Source organism: Ammospiza caudacuta, chromosome 15 (genome assembly GCF_027887145.1).
Source record: "Ammospiza caudacuta isolate bAmmCau1 chromosome 15, bAmmCau1.pri, whole genome shotgun sequence".
NCBI classification, from domain to species: domain Eukaryota; kingdom Metazoa; phylum Chordata; class Aves; order Passeriformes; family Passerellidae; genus Ammospiza; species Ammospiza caudacuta.
Genome location: NC_080607.1, coordinates 7,778,815 through 7,792,630, shown reverse-complemented (window position 1 = coordinate 7,792,630; position 13,816 = coordinate 7,778,815). Strand labels below are relative to the sequence as shown.

At 51.0% G+C, this 13,816-nt stretch overlaps 1 protein-coding gene across 1 annotated transcript in view; it reads left to right on the top strand.

Moving 5' to 3' along the window:
• Window positions 1-13,816, top strand: part of MYH7B (myosin heavy chain 7B) — a 33,177-nt gene that overhangs the window by 15,069 nt on the left and 4,292 nt on the right. Inside the window, exons 17-31 of the mRNA XM_058814533.1 lie at window positions 22-154; window positions 1,028-1,104; window positions 2,653-2,740; window positions 3,565-3,682; window positions 4,672-4,795; window positions 5,088-5,224; window positions 5,618-5,873; window positions 6,381-6,623; window positions 7,624-7,800; window positions 8,148-8,293; window positions 8,847-8,937; window positions 9,985-10,374; window positions 11,764-11,890; window positions 12,587-12,705; window positions 12,884-13,080. Of these exons, the coding sequence (XP_058670516.1) occupies window positions 22-154; window positions 1,028-1,104; window positions 2,653-2,740; window positions 3,565-3,682; window positions 4,672-4,795; window positions 5,088-5,224; window positions 5,618-5,873; window positions 6,381-6,623; window positions 7,624-7,800; window positions 8,148-8,293; window positions 8,847-8,937; window positions 9,985-10,374; window positions 11,764-11,890; window positions 12,587-12,705; window positions 12,884-13,080 (2,423 nt within the window). The remainder of the gene's footprint in view (window positions 1-21; window positions 155-1,027; window positions 1,105-2,652; window positions 2,741-3,564; window positions 3,683-4,671; window positions 4,796-5,087; window positions 5,225-5,617; window positions 5,874-6,380; window positions 6,624-7,623; window positions 7,801-8,147; window positions 8,294-8,846; window positions 8,938-9,984; window positions 10,375-11,763; window positions 11,891-12,586; window positions 12,706-12,883; window positions 13,081-13,816) is intronic.

Below are 13,816 nucleotides of genomic sequence, written 5' to 3'. Positions count from 1 at the left end.
ACCTTCCCTGTCCTGGGACAGGTGCCATACAACATCGTGGGGTGGCTGGACAAGAACAAGGACCCCCTGAACGAGACAGTGGTGTCCGTCTTCCAGAAATCCCAGAACAAGCTCCTGGCCTCCCTCTATGAGAACTATGTGGGCTCTGCTTCAGGTGAGGAATCCCCTCACCCCTTTTTTACCTCAGTCTTCTCCTCTCTTCTCTTCTCTTCTCTTCTCTTCTCTTCTCTTCTCTTCTCTTCTCTTCTCTTCTCTTCTCTTCTCTTCTCTTCTCTTCTCTTCTCTTCTCTTCTCTTCTCTTCTCTTCTCTTCTCTTCTCTTCTCTTCTCTTCTCTTCTCTTCTCTTCTCTTCTCCTCTCCTCTCCCCTCCCCTCCCCTCCCCTCCCCTCCCCTCCCCTCCCCTCCCCTCCCCTCCCCTCCCCTCCCCTCCCCTCCCCTCCCCTCCCCTCCCCTCCCCTCCCCTCCCCTCCCCTCCCCTCCCCTCCCCTCCCCTCCCCTCCCCTCCCCTCCCCTTCCCTTCCCTTCCCTTCCCTTCCCTTCCCTTCCCTTCCCTTCCCTTCCCTTCCCTTCCCTTCCCTTCCCTTCCCTTCCCTTCCCTTCCCTTCCCTTCCCTTCCCTTCCCTTCCCTTCCCTTCCCTTCCCTTCCCTTCCCTTCCCTTCCCTTCCCTTCCCTTCCCTTCCCTTCCCTTCCCTTCCCTTCCCTTCCCTTCCCTTCCCTCTTTTTCCTTTCCTGCTGGTTTAAGGGCTTGTGTGAAGTTGTAGGGTTGTGGTGGTGGCCCTGTGACTTTGGGAATGTGAAGGAATGTCTTGCTACCAGGAGCTGAGGAGCAACACCCAGAGCTGGGTGCTGTGGGAGATGGCTGCTGGGTGTTTGTGGTGGCCTTTGTTTTGCAGCAGGGCACAACCACCTCTGCTTTAGAGACACCAAGGGCTGTGGGTATTTTAGGGATGTTTGGGGGTGCCCTTGAGTCCTTCAAGGCAGGCAGATGTTTTGCTGATGTAAATAATCAATATTTTAACCCAACAGAGGAGCCTCACAAGCCAGGGACCAAGGAGAAACGTAAGAAGGCAGCTTCTTTCCAAACGGTGTCCCAGCTGCACAAGGTGAGAGCCAGCCCTTCATCCAGGGAAACCTGCTGAGGGTCCCACCAGCAGTCACACTTCCTTGCCAAGACTTGGTTTCTTGCATTTCCTGGGGCCTGATGGACCATGAGAGCTCCTGAGGAACCACCAGAGGTCTTGAGGGACCACCAGAGCTCCTGAGGGATCACCACCAGACCAAAGCCCCCAAATCCCTCCATCCCTGGCCAAGGGGGCTGTGCCTGGCAGAGTCCCAGCCCTGTCCCCATGCTGCAGGGCAGGACAGGAAGCTCCAGGCTGGCAGAGCTCCCTTCCCCTGGAGCTGGGCTCGTGCTGCTCCCGCCCTCATGATGCTTGCAGCAGCTCCTCCACCTCTGAGAGAGAGGCAGTTAAGACTTGTAGTGATGTTTAGATAATTAATTCCATGAACATCACTTTAAGTCTGTGCTACTTCTCTCCTCGTTCCTGTCAGCTGGAAGGACAGAAGACAATGGAGGAGGATCTTGCAGGTGTCTGAGCAGGCAGTTCCCTGTGCTGGGGGGTGACCTGGCCCATTTGACAGCTCAGGATGTCACACAGCTCCAGCCCATGCTCACCACTGGGGTTACTGGTCCAGCCCAGAGCTCAACCAGCACAGAGGGATGTGTCCTGCCATGGCAGCGTTGTGACAGGGCAAAGATCACAGCCCTGAGGCTGCCAGAGCTCCAGGAGCTTGGACAGCACTCCCAGGCATAGGGTGGGGTTGTTGGGGTGTCTGTGCAGGGCCAGGACCTGCCCTGGATGATCCCTGTGGGTTCTTTCCAACTCAGCATATTCTGTCATCCTTTGCCAAGGTGCTTGCAGAAGGCAGCTCTGTGGCAGAGCTCCTGTTGAGGGAAAAGTGTGACTTTGTTCCTTCTGGACAAGTCACAGGCCTTGGGGAAGGGTGTCTGTGGTGAGGAGGTGCCCCATGGTGATGTGGAGCTGTGGGAAGGTGTTCTCTTCCTTGAGCTGGTCCTGGACAGGCTGAGCCTGTACAAGCAGGGAAAGGCAGCTGGAAAGATCAAGGGTGGAGTTGCCTTGGAGAGGAAAGGAGGAGCAGTCTGGCACAGCCAAAGGGAGTGAAGCACTGTAGAGGTGCAGGGAAATCCTGCATATCCTGACATTCTGTGTCTGCAGCCAGTGTGGACACCAGCACTGGAACTGCAGGGTGCAGAGCACAGAGCTCTGTAGCAGGAATATGCTCAGTCCATGTCCCTGGCGCTCCCCTACAGCAAAACTTTACCTACAAACACTTGGGAAGCATCTGGCACTGCAAACTCCTGTAGCACAGCAAAACCTGCCAGTGCCATCTGTCCTGTGTGCCAGCCCAGCCCCCTGTGCCATGGGACAGTGTCCCACCCTGCAGGAGGCTCTGACCCTACCCCAGGTGGGGATGTCCCCTGCCAGGATAGCAGAGGAAATTCCCTTTCTGCTGCCATGAGGGGCTCTCAGGGCCTGCTCCCTCCCTGCCTGTGGGGGAAAGGAGCTGGAGAGAGAGAGGAGCATTGCAGGGAAGCAGAGCTGTCCCCTCACCCCGTGTCTGCCCTGCAGGAGAACCTCAACAAGCTGATGACCAACCTGCGCTCCACCCAGCCCCACTTCGTGCGCTGCATCATCCCCAACGAGACCAAGACCCCAGGTATGGGACAGCTCAGGGGGCTGGGGACAGCCACACCTGGGAACTGCCACCCACCCTCTCCCCAGCCCTCTTCATGCTGCCACTGAGCCCTGGCCCCATCTCAGTGCTGAAACTCCTGTGACCCAGGTCAATCTTCTCTGCTGGGGAGAATGAGCTTTGCCAGGCTCTTATGTTGGGTGTGCAGCCTGGCACTTGGCATGGATGCACACCCAAAATGGGATGCACAGCAGGCAGGGATGAGTCCTCCAGGCTGAGTCCTGTGACTGTGTTCACAGGGGTCTCAGGATGAGGGAAGAGATGAGGATCTGACTCCATGTTTCAGAAGGCTGATTTATTATTTTATGATATATATTGTATTAAAACTATACTAAAAGAATAGAAGAAAAGATTTCATCAGAAGGCTAGCTAAGAATAGAAAAAGAAGGTATGATAACAAAGGCTTGTGGCTCAGACAGAGAGTCTGAGCCAGCTGACTGTGATTGGCCATTAATTAGAAACAGCCAACCTGGGCCAATCATAGATCCCCCTGTTGCATTCCACAGCAGCAGATAACCATTGTTTACTCAGGAACATTTTGTTCTGGAGTCCTCTCAGCTTCTCATGAGGAAAAATCCTAAGGAAAGGATTTTTCATAGAAGATGTCTGTGACAGAGTTCCACATGCAAGGCCCCGGCTGCAGCACTGTGCTCAGCACACACCTGCAGGACAGGCTGACACTCCTGTTCAAATCATGGGAAGTTCCCAGGGTTCACACCCAGGCTGCAACTGCATTTTCTCTGTCTTCTTGGGCTGAGCCTGTGCTCTGTGTGTGTCCTGCCCCACAGGAGCCATGGATTCCTTCCTGGTGCTGCACCAGCTGCGCTGCAATGGGGTGCTGGAAGGGATCCGCATCTGCCGCAAGGGCTTCCCCAACAGGATCCTCTATGCAGAGTTCAAGCAGCGGTAACGCCCTCCTCTTCCTCACCCAGCACGTGGTTCCAGGGCAGACAGACTTGTCCTGGCTCTGAGCTGCTCCCCAGCTTGTACAGGGCTGCTCTGAACCCCCAGTGCCTGCCCAGTTTGGGTTTGCTCTGCTGCTGGCTCTGGGGTGCCAGCCATGGAGGGTTTGGGGTAGGATCTGGGTGTTTGAGGTGCTGCTGCAGGGGGAAGGTGGCAAGGCTCGTGTCACTCTTGTGCTGAGAATCACACAGAAACGAGGAGGCAGGATTGTAGAAAGAGCACAGAAGGCTTTATTCAAGAGAACCACACAGTTTTTATAATGACACAGGAACAGGTGAGAAGCAGTATTGTAGAAAGAGCAAAGAAGGTTTTATTCAAGAGAACTGTGCAGCTTTTATAATGACACAAGAACAGGTGAGAGGCAATATTGTAGAAAGAGCAAAGAAGGCTTAATTCAAGAGAATTGCACGGTTTTTATAGAGTGATACAATAGATTTTATTTGATTGGCTAACTAATAAAAACATCTTCCTCACACACTGTTTTTGAGAACAGACAGACGAAGTAGAGAAACACCACCTGCAGATTGTTTATGCTTAACAAGTTATCACATCTTTACAACTTCCTAAAAATTCTCACAGGCTGCTGTGAGGAACACTTGCTGTTTCCCTGTCTCTGTCCCATGGCATCCACAGGCTCAGGCTTCTCTGATCCTGGCTCAGATTTCTCTCTGCCCTTGGGATGGATCCTCAGGGTTCTCACCTTAGGGTCCCATCCATGCTGCCTAATGAGGGCAGTGGCATCTTGGCACAGTCTCCCTGATGTTCAGGGACTAAATTCTGCCAGGGTTCCCTGGTGCCTGCAATGCTGTGCCCTGGAGCAGCTGGTTCATACACAGCCCCATGGCCCCAGTGGGTACTGGCATGCCTGGGGCTCTGGGGTGATGCTGGGACTGCATTCCCTCTTGCATGGCCTCCCTCTGCTTTCCCCACAGCTACCGTATCCTCAACCCAGCAGCCATTCCAGAAGACAAGTTTGTGGACAGCAGGAAGGCCACAGAGAAGCTGCTGAGCTCCCTGGAGCTGGACCATGCACAGTACAAGTTTGGCCACACCAAGGTGAGAGAGGGCAGCTGATCCTTGGCAGGGAGAAGTTTCCCCTGCTGTTGTTCTCTGTGCCTGGCCACGGCCCTGCTGCAGCCATGCCCTCTGCAGGGTCAGTGTGGCCCTTGAAGGGACTCAGCAGGGCAGAGGAAGAGAAAGAGCAGCTCTGAGCAGGTCACTGCTGCCTGACGGGAACCAGGTCTGGTTCCTGTGCCATGTGTGGGAGCACCTCCATGTTTCCCTGGCAGTCTGTGTTACCCCTGAGCCCTCTGTCCTTCTGCTGGTGACTCCACTCTCTTGCCCCCAGGTTTTTTTCAAGGCTGGTTTGCTGGGCTTGCTGGAGGAGATGCGAGATGAACGTCTGGCCAAGGTGCTGACAATGCTCCAGGCCAGGATCCGGGGGTTCCTCATGCGTGTGGAGTATCAGAAGATCATCAGCAGGAGGTAGATGGGGGGCAAAAGGCAGAACTTTGTGTCTCCTTGTCCTTTCTGCATGTATCCATGGGTTTGACCCATGGGGTTTACCTGTGTCTGGCAGTGATTGGTCCTGAGGGATGGAGACAAACCTGGAAGAGGTCTGGCATGGCCCTGGTCGGGAGGATCTAAGTGTGAGGAGCCTCTGGTTTGATTCAGAGGGAGGCAGAGTGAGGAGAGCTGAGATCCAGGCCACCCCACCCAGCCCAGCAGGGCCAGTACAGTGTGCAGACAGTGTCCCATTCAGTCACCATTCTGCCATTTGTCCAGCTGGGGGAGAATGCAGCCGTATCCAGGCCTGCAGAAGCCAGGTGGGACATGGAGAATGTCCACCCCTGATGATGCTGTGCTTGTATCCCCCAGGGAAGCCCTCTACACCATCCAGTGGAACATCCGTGCCTTCAATGCTGTCAAGAACTGGTCCTGGATGAAGCTGTTCTTCAAGATCAAGCCTTTACTCAAGTCTGCTCAGACTGAGAAGGAGATGTCCAACCTGAAGGAGGAATTCCAGAAGCTGAAGGAGGCTCTGGAGAAGTCTGAGGCTAAGAGGAAGGAGCTGGAAGAGAAGCAAGTCTCCATGATCCAGGAGAAGCACGACCTGGCTCTGCAGCTGCAGGCAGTGAGTGCCCCACCCTCTCTGTGGGGTTTAACACAGTGCAGGGTCCATGGGTAGAAGAAGGAGCAGAACATCCTGGAACCCTCCTTCCTCCTCTTGCAGTTCTGAAGCTCCCTCATTGTCACAATCTGTCTGAAACACAGCCTAAGACTGCAGTCCTGAAGTACCATCACATGCTGGGGCTGTCACAGGGATTTGTGATCCCCTGGCTCTAGGAAGGGTGCTCTCCTCACAGGGGGGTGGGAGGGGATGGCAATGTTTGCTTGCCAAATTCTGTGCTGTTTTTTTTTTTTTTTTGTCCTTCCTCTGGAAAGATTGAGCTGCTCTTTGGCCCTGGTTAGTGTGAATGGTTGAACCTTGATGACAGGCAGTGACTGGAGCTGTATTTTTTGTACACATGAGCACCTCGGGCTTGCTCTGCCCCTTCTACAAGGAGAAGGGCAGGACAGCAGGGCTGGGAGCAGAGTGCTGGGGCAGAGGGTGAGCACTGCTCTCCTGTGCCTCTCCCAGGAGCAGGACAACCTGGCAGATGCAGAGGAGCGCTGTGACCTGCTCATCAAGTCCAAGATCCAGCTGGAGGCCAAGGTGAAGGAGCTGCAAGAGCGTGTGGAGGATGAGGAGGAGATGAGCTCAGAGCTCACTGCCAAGAAACGCAAGCTGGAGGATGAGTGTGCAGAGCTGAAGAAGGACATTGATGACCTGGAGATCACGCTGGCCAAGGTGGAGAAGGAGAAACATGCCACAGAGAACAAGGTAACTGTCTTGGTTTGGAAAGACAGGTGTCTGCTAAAGAAGGCAGGAACCTCCCCTGAAATGGAGAATGTATAACCCCTCCCTCCAAATTGCTATAAATTTTAAATTAAGAGCTTCTCAGGCAAAAAATATGGGGGCAGGAATAACAGTTCTTTAATAGGGAAGAAAATAAAAGGATAAAATAAACAATGCAGTACACTAGAACAACACTGCCAGAGTCAGAACCCAACCTGACACTCTGTGGGTCAGGGTGTTGGCAGCAGTGCCATTGGAATTGTGGCTCAGCCCTCCTGCACTGTCAGGGCTGGTTCTGCTGGAGCAGGGATCCTGTAGAAAGGTGCAGTCTCTTCCTCTGAAGATCCAGTGGCAGAGGCAGCTGCTGTTCCTCTGGGGAATCCAGTGCAGAAGCTGTGCTGGTGTTCCAGAACCTCCAGATTATATCCAGGTAGGAATGCTTGGCTCCTCCCTCTGGGCTCACATCTACCAATGGGATGCTGTAGTTCTTATCAGCCATGCAGGGACATTCAATAGCTGTTATCAGCAATGTCCCCTCCCAAGGGAGGAGTGATTGTGATCACTGAGAGAGAGATAAGGCAAACTGCCCACTTGACACAAGAGAAGTGCCATACATCTTGAGAGAATACATCTTGCCTTGCAATCTGGAACAGGGGACACCAGAGGAATATCTGGGATAAGGCTGCTGGTGTGGGGAAACTAGGGCAGGGCAGAGGGAAAGGGGAGTGTGAGAGGGAAAAACCCTCTGTGTCCTGCCTCATTGCCCAGAGGGCTGTGGGCAAATGGTTCTGTGCTGTGGCAAGTGATCTGAGGCATGGAAAACCCACCTGGTGGGACCAGCCTGGCTAAGGGAGAGGGGCTGGCTGCTGACAGGGTGCAGAGCTGCTGTCCCATGGATGGACTCCTGCCTTGCAAGGGTCAGGCTGCTGGAGTAGCTTTGCACCTCCCTCTGAGATGCTCTCTACTTTTATCTTCACTGATGCAGGTTAAAAACTTGATTGAGGAGATGGCTGGTCTAGATGAGATCATTGCCAAGCTGACAAAGGAGAAGAAAGCCCTGCAAGAGGCCCATCAGCAGGCCCTGGATGACCTGCAGGCTGAGGAGGACAAGGTCAACACACTGACCAAAGCCAAGGTCAAACTGGAGCAGCAAGTGGATGATGTGAGTGACAGGCCAGTGAGAATAAAGCAAGAGAGGTTTGAGTCACATCTCCAGGAGAGCCCAAAGGCTGTCCCTGAGTGGGATCTGGAGTGTGGGATCATTACCACATCCCCCTTTAATATGGCCAGTTGATGAATAATCCCATTGACAAACTACCTCTGAAACAAGAGGTGGTGTAGAGCACCTCATGGAGAGCAGTCCTGAGCTGAGGGAGTGGGACTGGAGACAGCTGGGGAACACCTCTGGCCCCCAGGGGACTGGTGGAGTTCCCACAGCAGTGGGCATGGGTGAGGGTGGGGCTGCAGAAGGTCCTTTCCCTCCCTACCCCACCTCCCTTTGTTCTCCAGCTGGAAAGTTCTCTTGAGCAAGAAAAGAAGGTCCGCATGGACCTGGAGAGAGCCAAGAGGAAGCTTGAAGGAGACCTGAAGCTGTCACAAGAGTCTGTGATGGATCTGGAGAATGACAAGCAGCAACTGGATGAGAAGCTCAAGAAGTGAGTGTGTGACACATGCCTGGGCTCTGGGCACCTCTATATCCATCAGATTTAGTGTGGTGTCTGCAGGGGCAGCTGGGCTGAGCTGTGTGATCCTCCTCTGGGCACTGCTGTGTGACCAGTCCTGGCACAGGCAGGGCTTGGATTTCCTGGGCATTTTGCAGAGAGGCTGAGGAGCTTGTGGCAGGCTCATAGACCAGGGCTCACAGACCTTCCTTTGTCCATGGGGCTGGAGAGGAGGGACCTGCCTGGCAGGATCCAGCACACTGCTGGGCCTCAGCTGCAAGTACAGACTTCAGTCATGTCCCATTCTCACTGGGGAACTGCAGAACACCTTGGGACCTCAGAGAAAAACCCTCAGAGCCAGCTGTCTGCCAATTTGGCTACTTGAGCCCTTCCTGTGAGCCTTCCATGAGCTGCTGCTTATCACTGCAATCCCTTTCCATTGTGGGTTTGTTCATCCTCTGGCCTGGGTGTAAGAGTGCAGGGAAATTTAGGAACCAGAAGGACCTGTCAGGACAGTGATCATAGACTGTGTCTTCTGTCTGTACAGGAAAGACTTTGAGATGAGTCAGCTGAACTCAAGGATTGAAGATGGGCAAGTGATGGAGGCCCAGCTGCAGAAGAAGATCAAGGAGGTCCAGGTATGGTGGGAAGAACTGTTCTTACATCCTGGGAGTTCAAAATTTCCATTAGATGTGATGTGCAGGGGAATCTGCATGAGCCAGTCCCCCTCTGAGCACAGGGGCATCTCCCTGGAAAAAGCTGGCATGGGTAGCAGGAGCCAAACCCTCTGCCAGCACATGATGGGTTGAAAATTAAAGAAAGAGCTATTGAGGTGAACACTATCACCAGCCTGAGGAACAGCTTCCAGATCTAGTTCTCTGTCCAAAATAAAACCTGTAATCCAGTAACCAAACTCTGAAAATCCAAATCTAGGTCACTGGGCTTCTTCCTATCTGAGACAGGTCTCCACAATCATGAAAGTTCCCATGAAAAGAAGCTAATGCCAGCTGCATCCTGATGGCAGGGACAGAGGAGAGCAGGAGCTCCAAACATGCTACCAAGGAGCACCTACCTCCCAAAACAGCCCCAGACTGGTGGCTTTTTGCCTCCCATCATCATCAGAGATGCTGCTCCACTGTGGAGAGCAGAGATGCTATATAGGCATGTGGAGTGACAAAACTATCCTTTGTCTCCTTAAAAAGGAAAAAGCCCGTATTAGGTAGATTTTTTATCTAATCTCCTTGATTAGGTAAAAAGACATCTCATAGGACCTGGGGAACTTCACCTCAAAGTTAAGGATAGCCAATTGGACAGGAGCCAAAAAGTTCCACCTGGGCAATTACTAGAAATAGAAGAGAACAAAGAAACTAATGGCTTTTGTGGGGTGTTTTACCAGGAGCAAGAACCTCTTGCACCTGGATTGGTTTTTCTCTGTAAAACTCTGTAAAGAGTTTTGTTATTTTGCCTTTTATTAAAACTTTTCTGTTTCCAACACTACCACAGAACCATCCAGCTGATTTTATGCCTTCTAAGGTAGCTGAGCTATCTCGGGTGTGATACAAATCTCCAAGATATAAATCTCCACTGTTGATATATGGTCTCTTCGAGCTGGCTCAAGGAGACCATATATCAATGCTGGAGCTTCACCCATATCTTGGATCACCTGCCCATTCCTGTGTGTGCAGGCACGCGTGGAGGAGCTGGAGGAGGAGCTGGAGGCCGAGCGAGCCGCGCGGGCCAAGGTGGAGAAGCAGCGTGCGGAGGCGTCGCGGGAGCTGGAGGAGCTGAGCGAGCGGCTGGAGGAGGCGGGCGGCAGCACGGCCACGCAGCTGGAGCTCAGCAAGAAGAGGGAGGCCGAGTTCCTGAAGCTGAGGAGGGACCTGGAGGAGGCCACGCTGCAGCACGAGGCCACGGCGGCCGCGCTCAGGAAGAAGCACGCGGACAGCGTGGCCGAGCTGGGCGAGCGCATCGACGGCCTGCAGCGCGTCAAGCAGAAACTGGAGAAGGAGAAGAGCGAGATGAAGATGGAGATTGATGATCTCTCCTCCAACGTTGAGTACATCACCAAGAGCAAGGTGGGTCCTTGTGAAAAATGCCAGTCGCTTGTTTTAAAAATTTTAAAAGTTTAATAGTAATAAAATGGTTATAAAATTAGCAATATAATTAGGGTAATAAAATTTTTGGACAATTTGGATTAGGATAATATGAGACAATAAAAACAAAGAATTATGGACATCCAGGTACCCTTTTCTGGGCAACATAAGCCCAAAAAAGGACTCATGTTAAGAGAGGATTGAGCCTTAAAAACAATAATCTGTTGTATATTCATACATCTCATCCATGATGCATAAATTCCATTCAAACACAGGATTCTGTCTGGTCATCGTCATCTTCTTCCTCTTAATCCTAACTTGGCTGAGCAAGGTGGGAAGAAGTTAATTTCTTCTGATAAGGGAGAATTAATTCTCTTTCTCTGAAAGATTTAGTTGTCCTGTGGCTGCTATCTCAGTGCGAGTCCTTTCTTCAGAAAAAAAGTATCGTACATAGCATTGTTTCTATTTTAACCTTATGTTCTAAACTAAAACTATATTTAACACACCACTTAAGAAAATTAATACAGCATAACTTTCTAACATAATACATATAATATTCATTTTCATATTTGTGAAAAGCCAATAATAAAATACACATTTTTCACAGTCCTGGTTCTCCACAGGGCTGGTTGGTCTTTCCTGTGGACATCAGTGCAACTGAGTGCTGTGGTGGTGTTCGCAGGGATCCCAGGATGAGGGAAGAGATGAGAATCTTGACTCCGTGTTTCAGAAGGCTGATCTGTTATTTTATGATATATATTATATCAAAAGAAAATTATATATTAACACTATACTAAAATAATAGAAGAAAGGATTTCATCAGAAGGCTTGAAAGACATAGAAAGGAATGATAACAAAAGCTCGTGACTCTCAGACTCTGAGCCTGTGACTGGCCATTAATTGCAAACAAGCACATGAGACCAATCAAAGATGCACCTGTTGCATTCCACACCAGCAGAAAACCATTGTTTACATTTTGTTTCTGAGGCCTTTCAGCTTCTCAGGAGAAATGATCCTAGCAAAAGGATTTTTCATAAAATATGTCTGTGACAGGGTGCAGCGTGACCAGCACAGCCACGTCCATGGGGTGGTGTTGCTTTGCCATGACCAAGTCCTGTTTGACCTGCAGCTTGTCCCTATGTCACTACGGGATGCTTTACTTGTCCTAGTCAAGTCTGGAGGCTCTGGGAAGGCATTTCCTGGGCAGCTTGACTTCAGAGAGCTGCTGTTAGCTTGGCAGCGAGCTCTGCCAGGCTCCTGCTCTCTGCCTTGTGTTCCTGTAGGATCCACTGAGCAGGGCAGGGTATCCCAGGGTGGGAGATGGTGCTCTGTGCAGAGCTGAGCTCAGCCAGGCTGTGCTTGGTGCTGCAGGCCAACGCAGAGAAGCTGTGCCGCACCTACGAGGACCAGCTGAACGAGGCCAAGGCCAGAGTGGACGAGCTGCAGCGGCAGCTGACGGACGTGAACGCGCAGCGGGGCCGGCTGCAGACTGAGAACGGTGAGTGAGCAAAAACCAGGGGCACCCATCTGCCTCAGAGTGCTCTGACCTGGCTGGGAGTGGGGTTCAGCCAGGCAAGCTGTCCTCTGTGACGGTGTTCACAGAAGTCCAAGAATGGGGGAAGAGACAAGGATCTGACTCCATGTTTCAGAAGGCTTGATTTACTATTTTATGATATATATTACATTAAATCTATACTAAAAGAATAGAAGAAAGGATTTCATCACAAGGCTAGCTAAGAATAGAAAAGAAAGAATGATAACAAAGGCTCTGTCTCAGACATAGAGTCCGAGCCAGCTGACTGTGATTGGCCATTAATTAGAAACAACTCTATGAGACCAATCACAGATGCACCTGTTGCATTCCACAGCAGTAGATAATCATTGTTTACATTTTGTTCCTGAGGCCTGTCAGCTTCTCAGGAGGAAAAGTCCTAAGGAAAGGATTTTTCCTAAGGAAAGGATTTTTCATAAAAGATGTTTGTGACCGTCCTCCTCCTCCCATGGAGGGAAAAACTAGGTGTACCTCAGGAGGGATTCCTCACTGGCATCCTTTGCCTTTAACTGGGTGCACCTCTGCCTAGCTTGCTCTGTGTGTGGGGACAGCTGGAGGCCACAGGCTCTGGGAGAGTGTGGGCTAGTGCAGAGTGCAGCCCTACAGCCCTGAAATAGCTGTTTTGGCTGTGTTTGAATCCAGGGGAGCTCACCCGACTGCTGGAGGAGAAGGAGTCCTTCATCAACCAGCTGAGCCGTGGCAAGGTCTCCTTCACACAGAGCATTGAGGAACTCAAGAGGCAGCTGGAGGAAGAGACCAAGGTGAGGTTTCAGGGCATGGTTGGTCTCTGAGTGACACTGTGAGGGAGGTGGGGCATACCCAGCACGCAGGGCAGCTCTTCACCTGGGAAGAAAAGAAGTTCCCTGCTGCTGCTGCCAGTCTAGGTGCCATGGGCAGTGTCCTGGAGCCCAGAATCAGCTGCTGCTCTCTCTCCCTCAGGGCAAGAACGCCCTGGCCCATGCCCTGCAGGCCTCCCGGCACGACTGTGACCTGCTGCGGGAGCAGTACGAGGAGGAGGGCGAGGCCAAGAGCGAGCTCCAGAGGAACTTGTCCAAAGCCAACGCTGAGGTGGCCCAGTGGAGAACCAAGTACGAGACTGATGCCATCCAGAGGACTGAGGAGCTGGAGGAAGCCAAGTAAGTCCCATGGCACAAGTCAACTCCTTGTAGGTGGTGGCTTTCTGTTCAGCAGTGGGGCTCTCCCAGACCTGGGGTGACATAGCATGCTCCTGCCTATTGTAAAATTAGGGCACCCCTGATGAAGGAGGAGAAAATTATACATTTGACTCTATGTTCTTAGAAGGTTAATTTATTACTTTATTATATTATTCTATATTACATTACATTACATCTAAACTGAATCTGCTAAGTACTCAACTCCATTTTACTGCACAGCATCTCGTGACTGTCAGCTGACAGTCCTGACACATGCACGCATATGTGGTGTTTGTGAGGTCCCTAGGATGAAGTGAGAGATGAGAATCTGACTCCAGGTTCTCAGATGGCTGATTTATTATTTTATGATATTATATATACATCATTATATATATTATGATAATATAACATAATGTAACATTACATTATGTATATATATACATATATACATATATTAAATATATTATACATATATATAATATATATTTTATATATAATATAATAACATATTACATTACATTACATTACATTATATTATGCTATACTAAAACTATACTAAAGAAAGAGAAAGAATACATCAGAAGGCTAGAAAATAATGAATAATAAAAACTCGTCACTCCTCAGAGCCTCGACACAGCTGGACCATGATTGGTCATTAAATTAGAACAATTCACATGTTTGGATAAACAATCTCCAGACCACATTCCAGAGCAGCCAA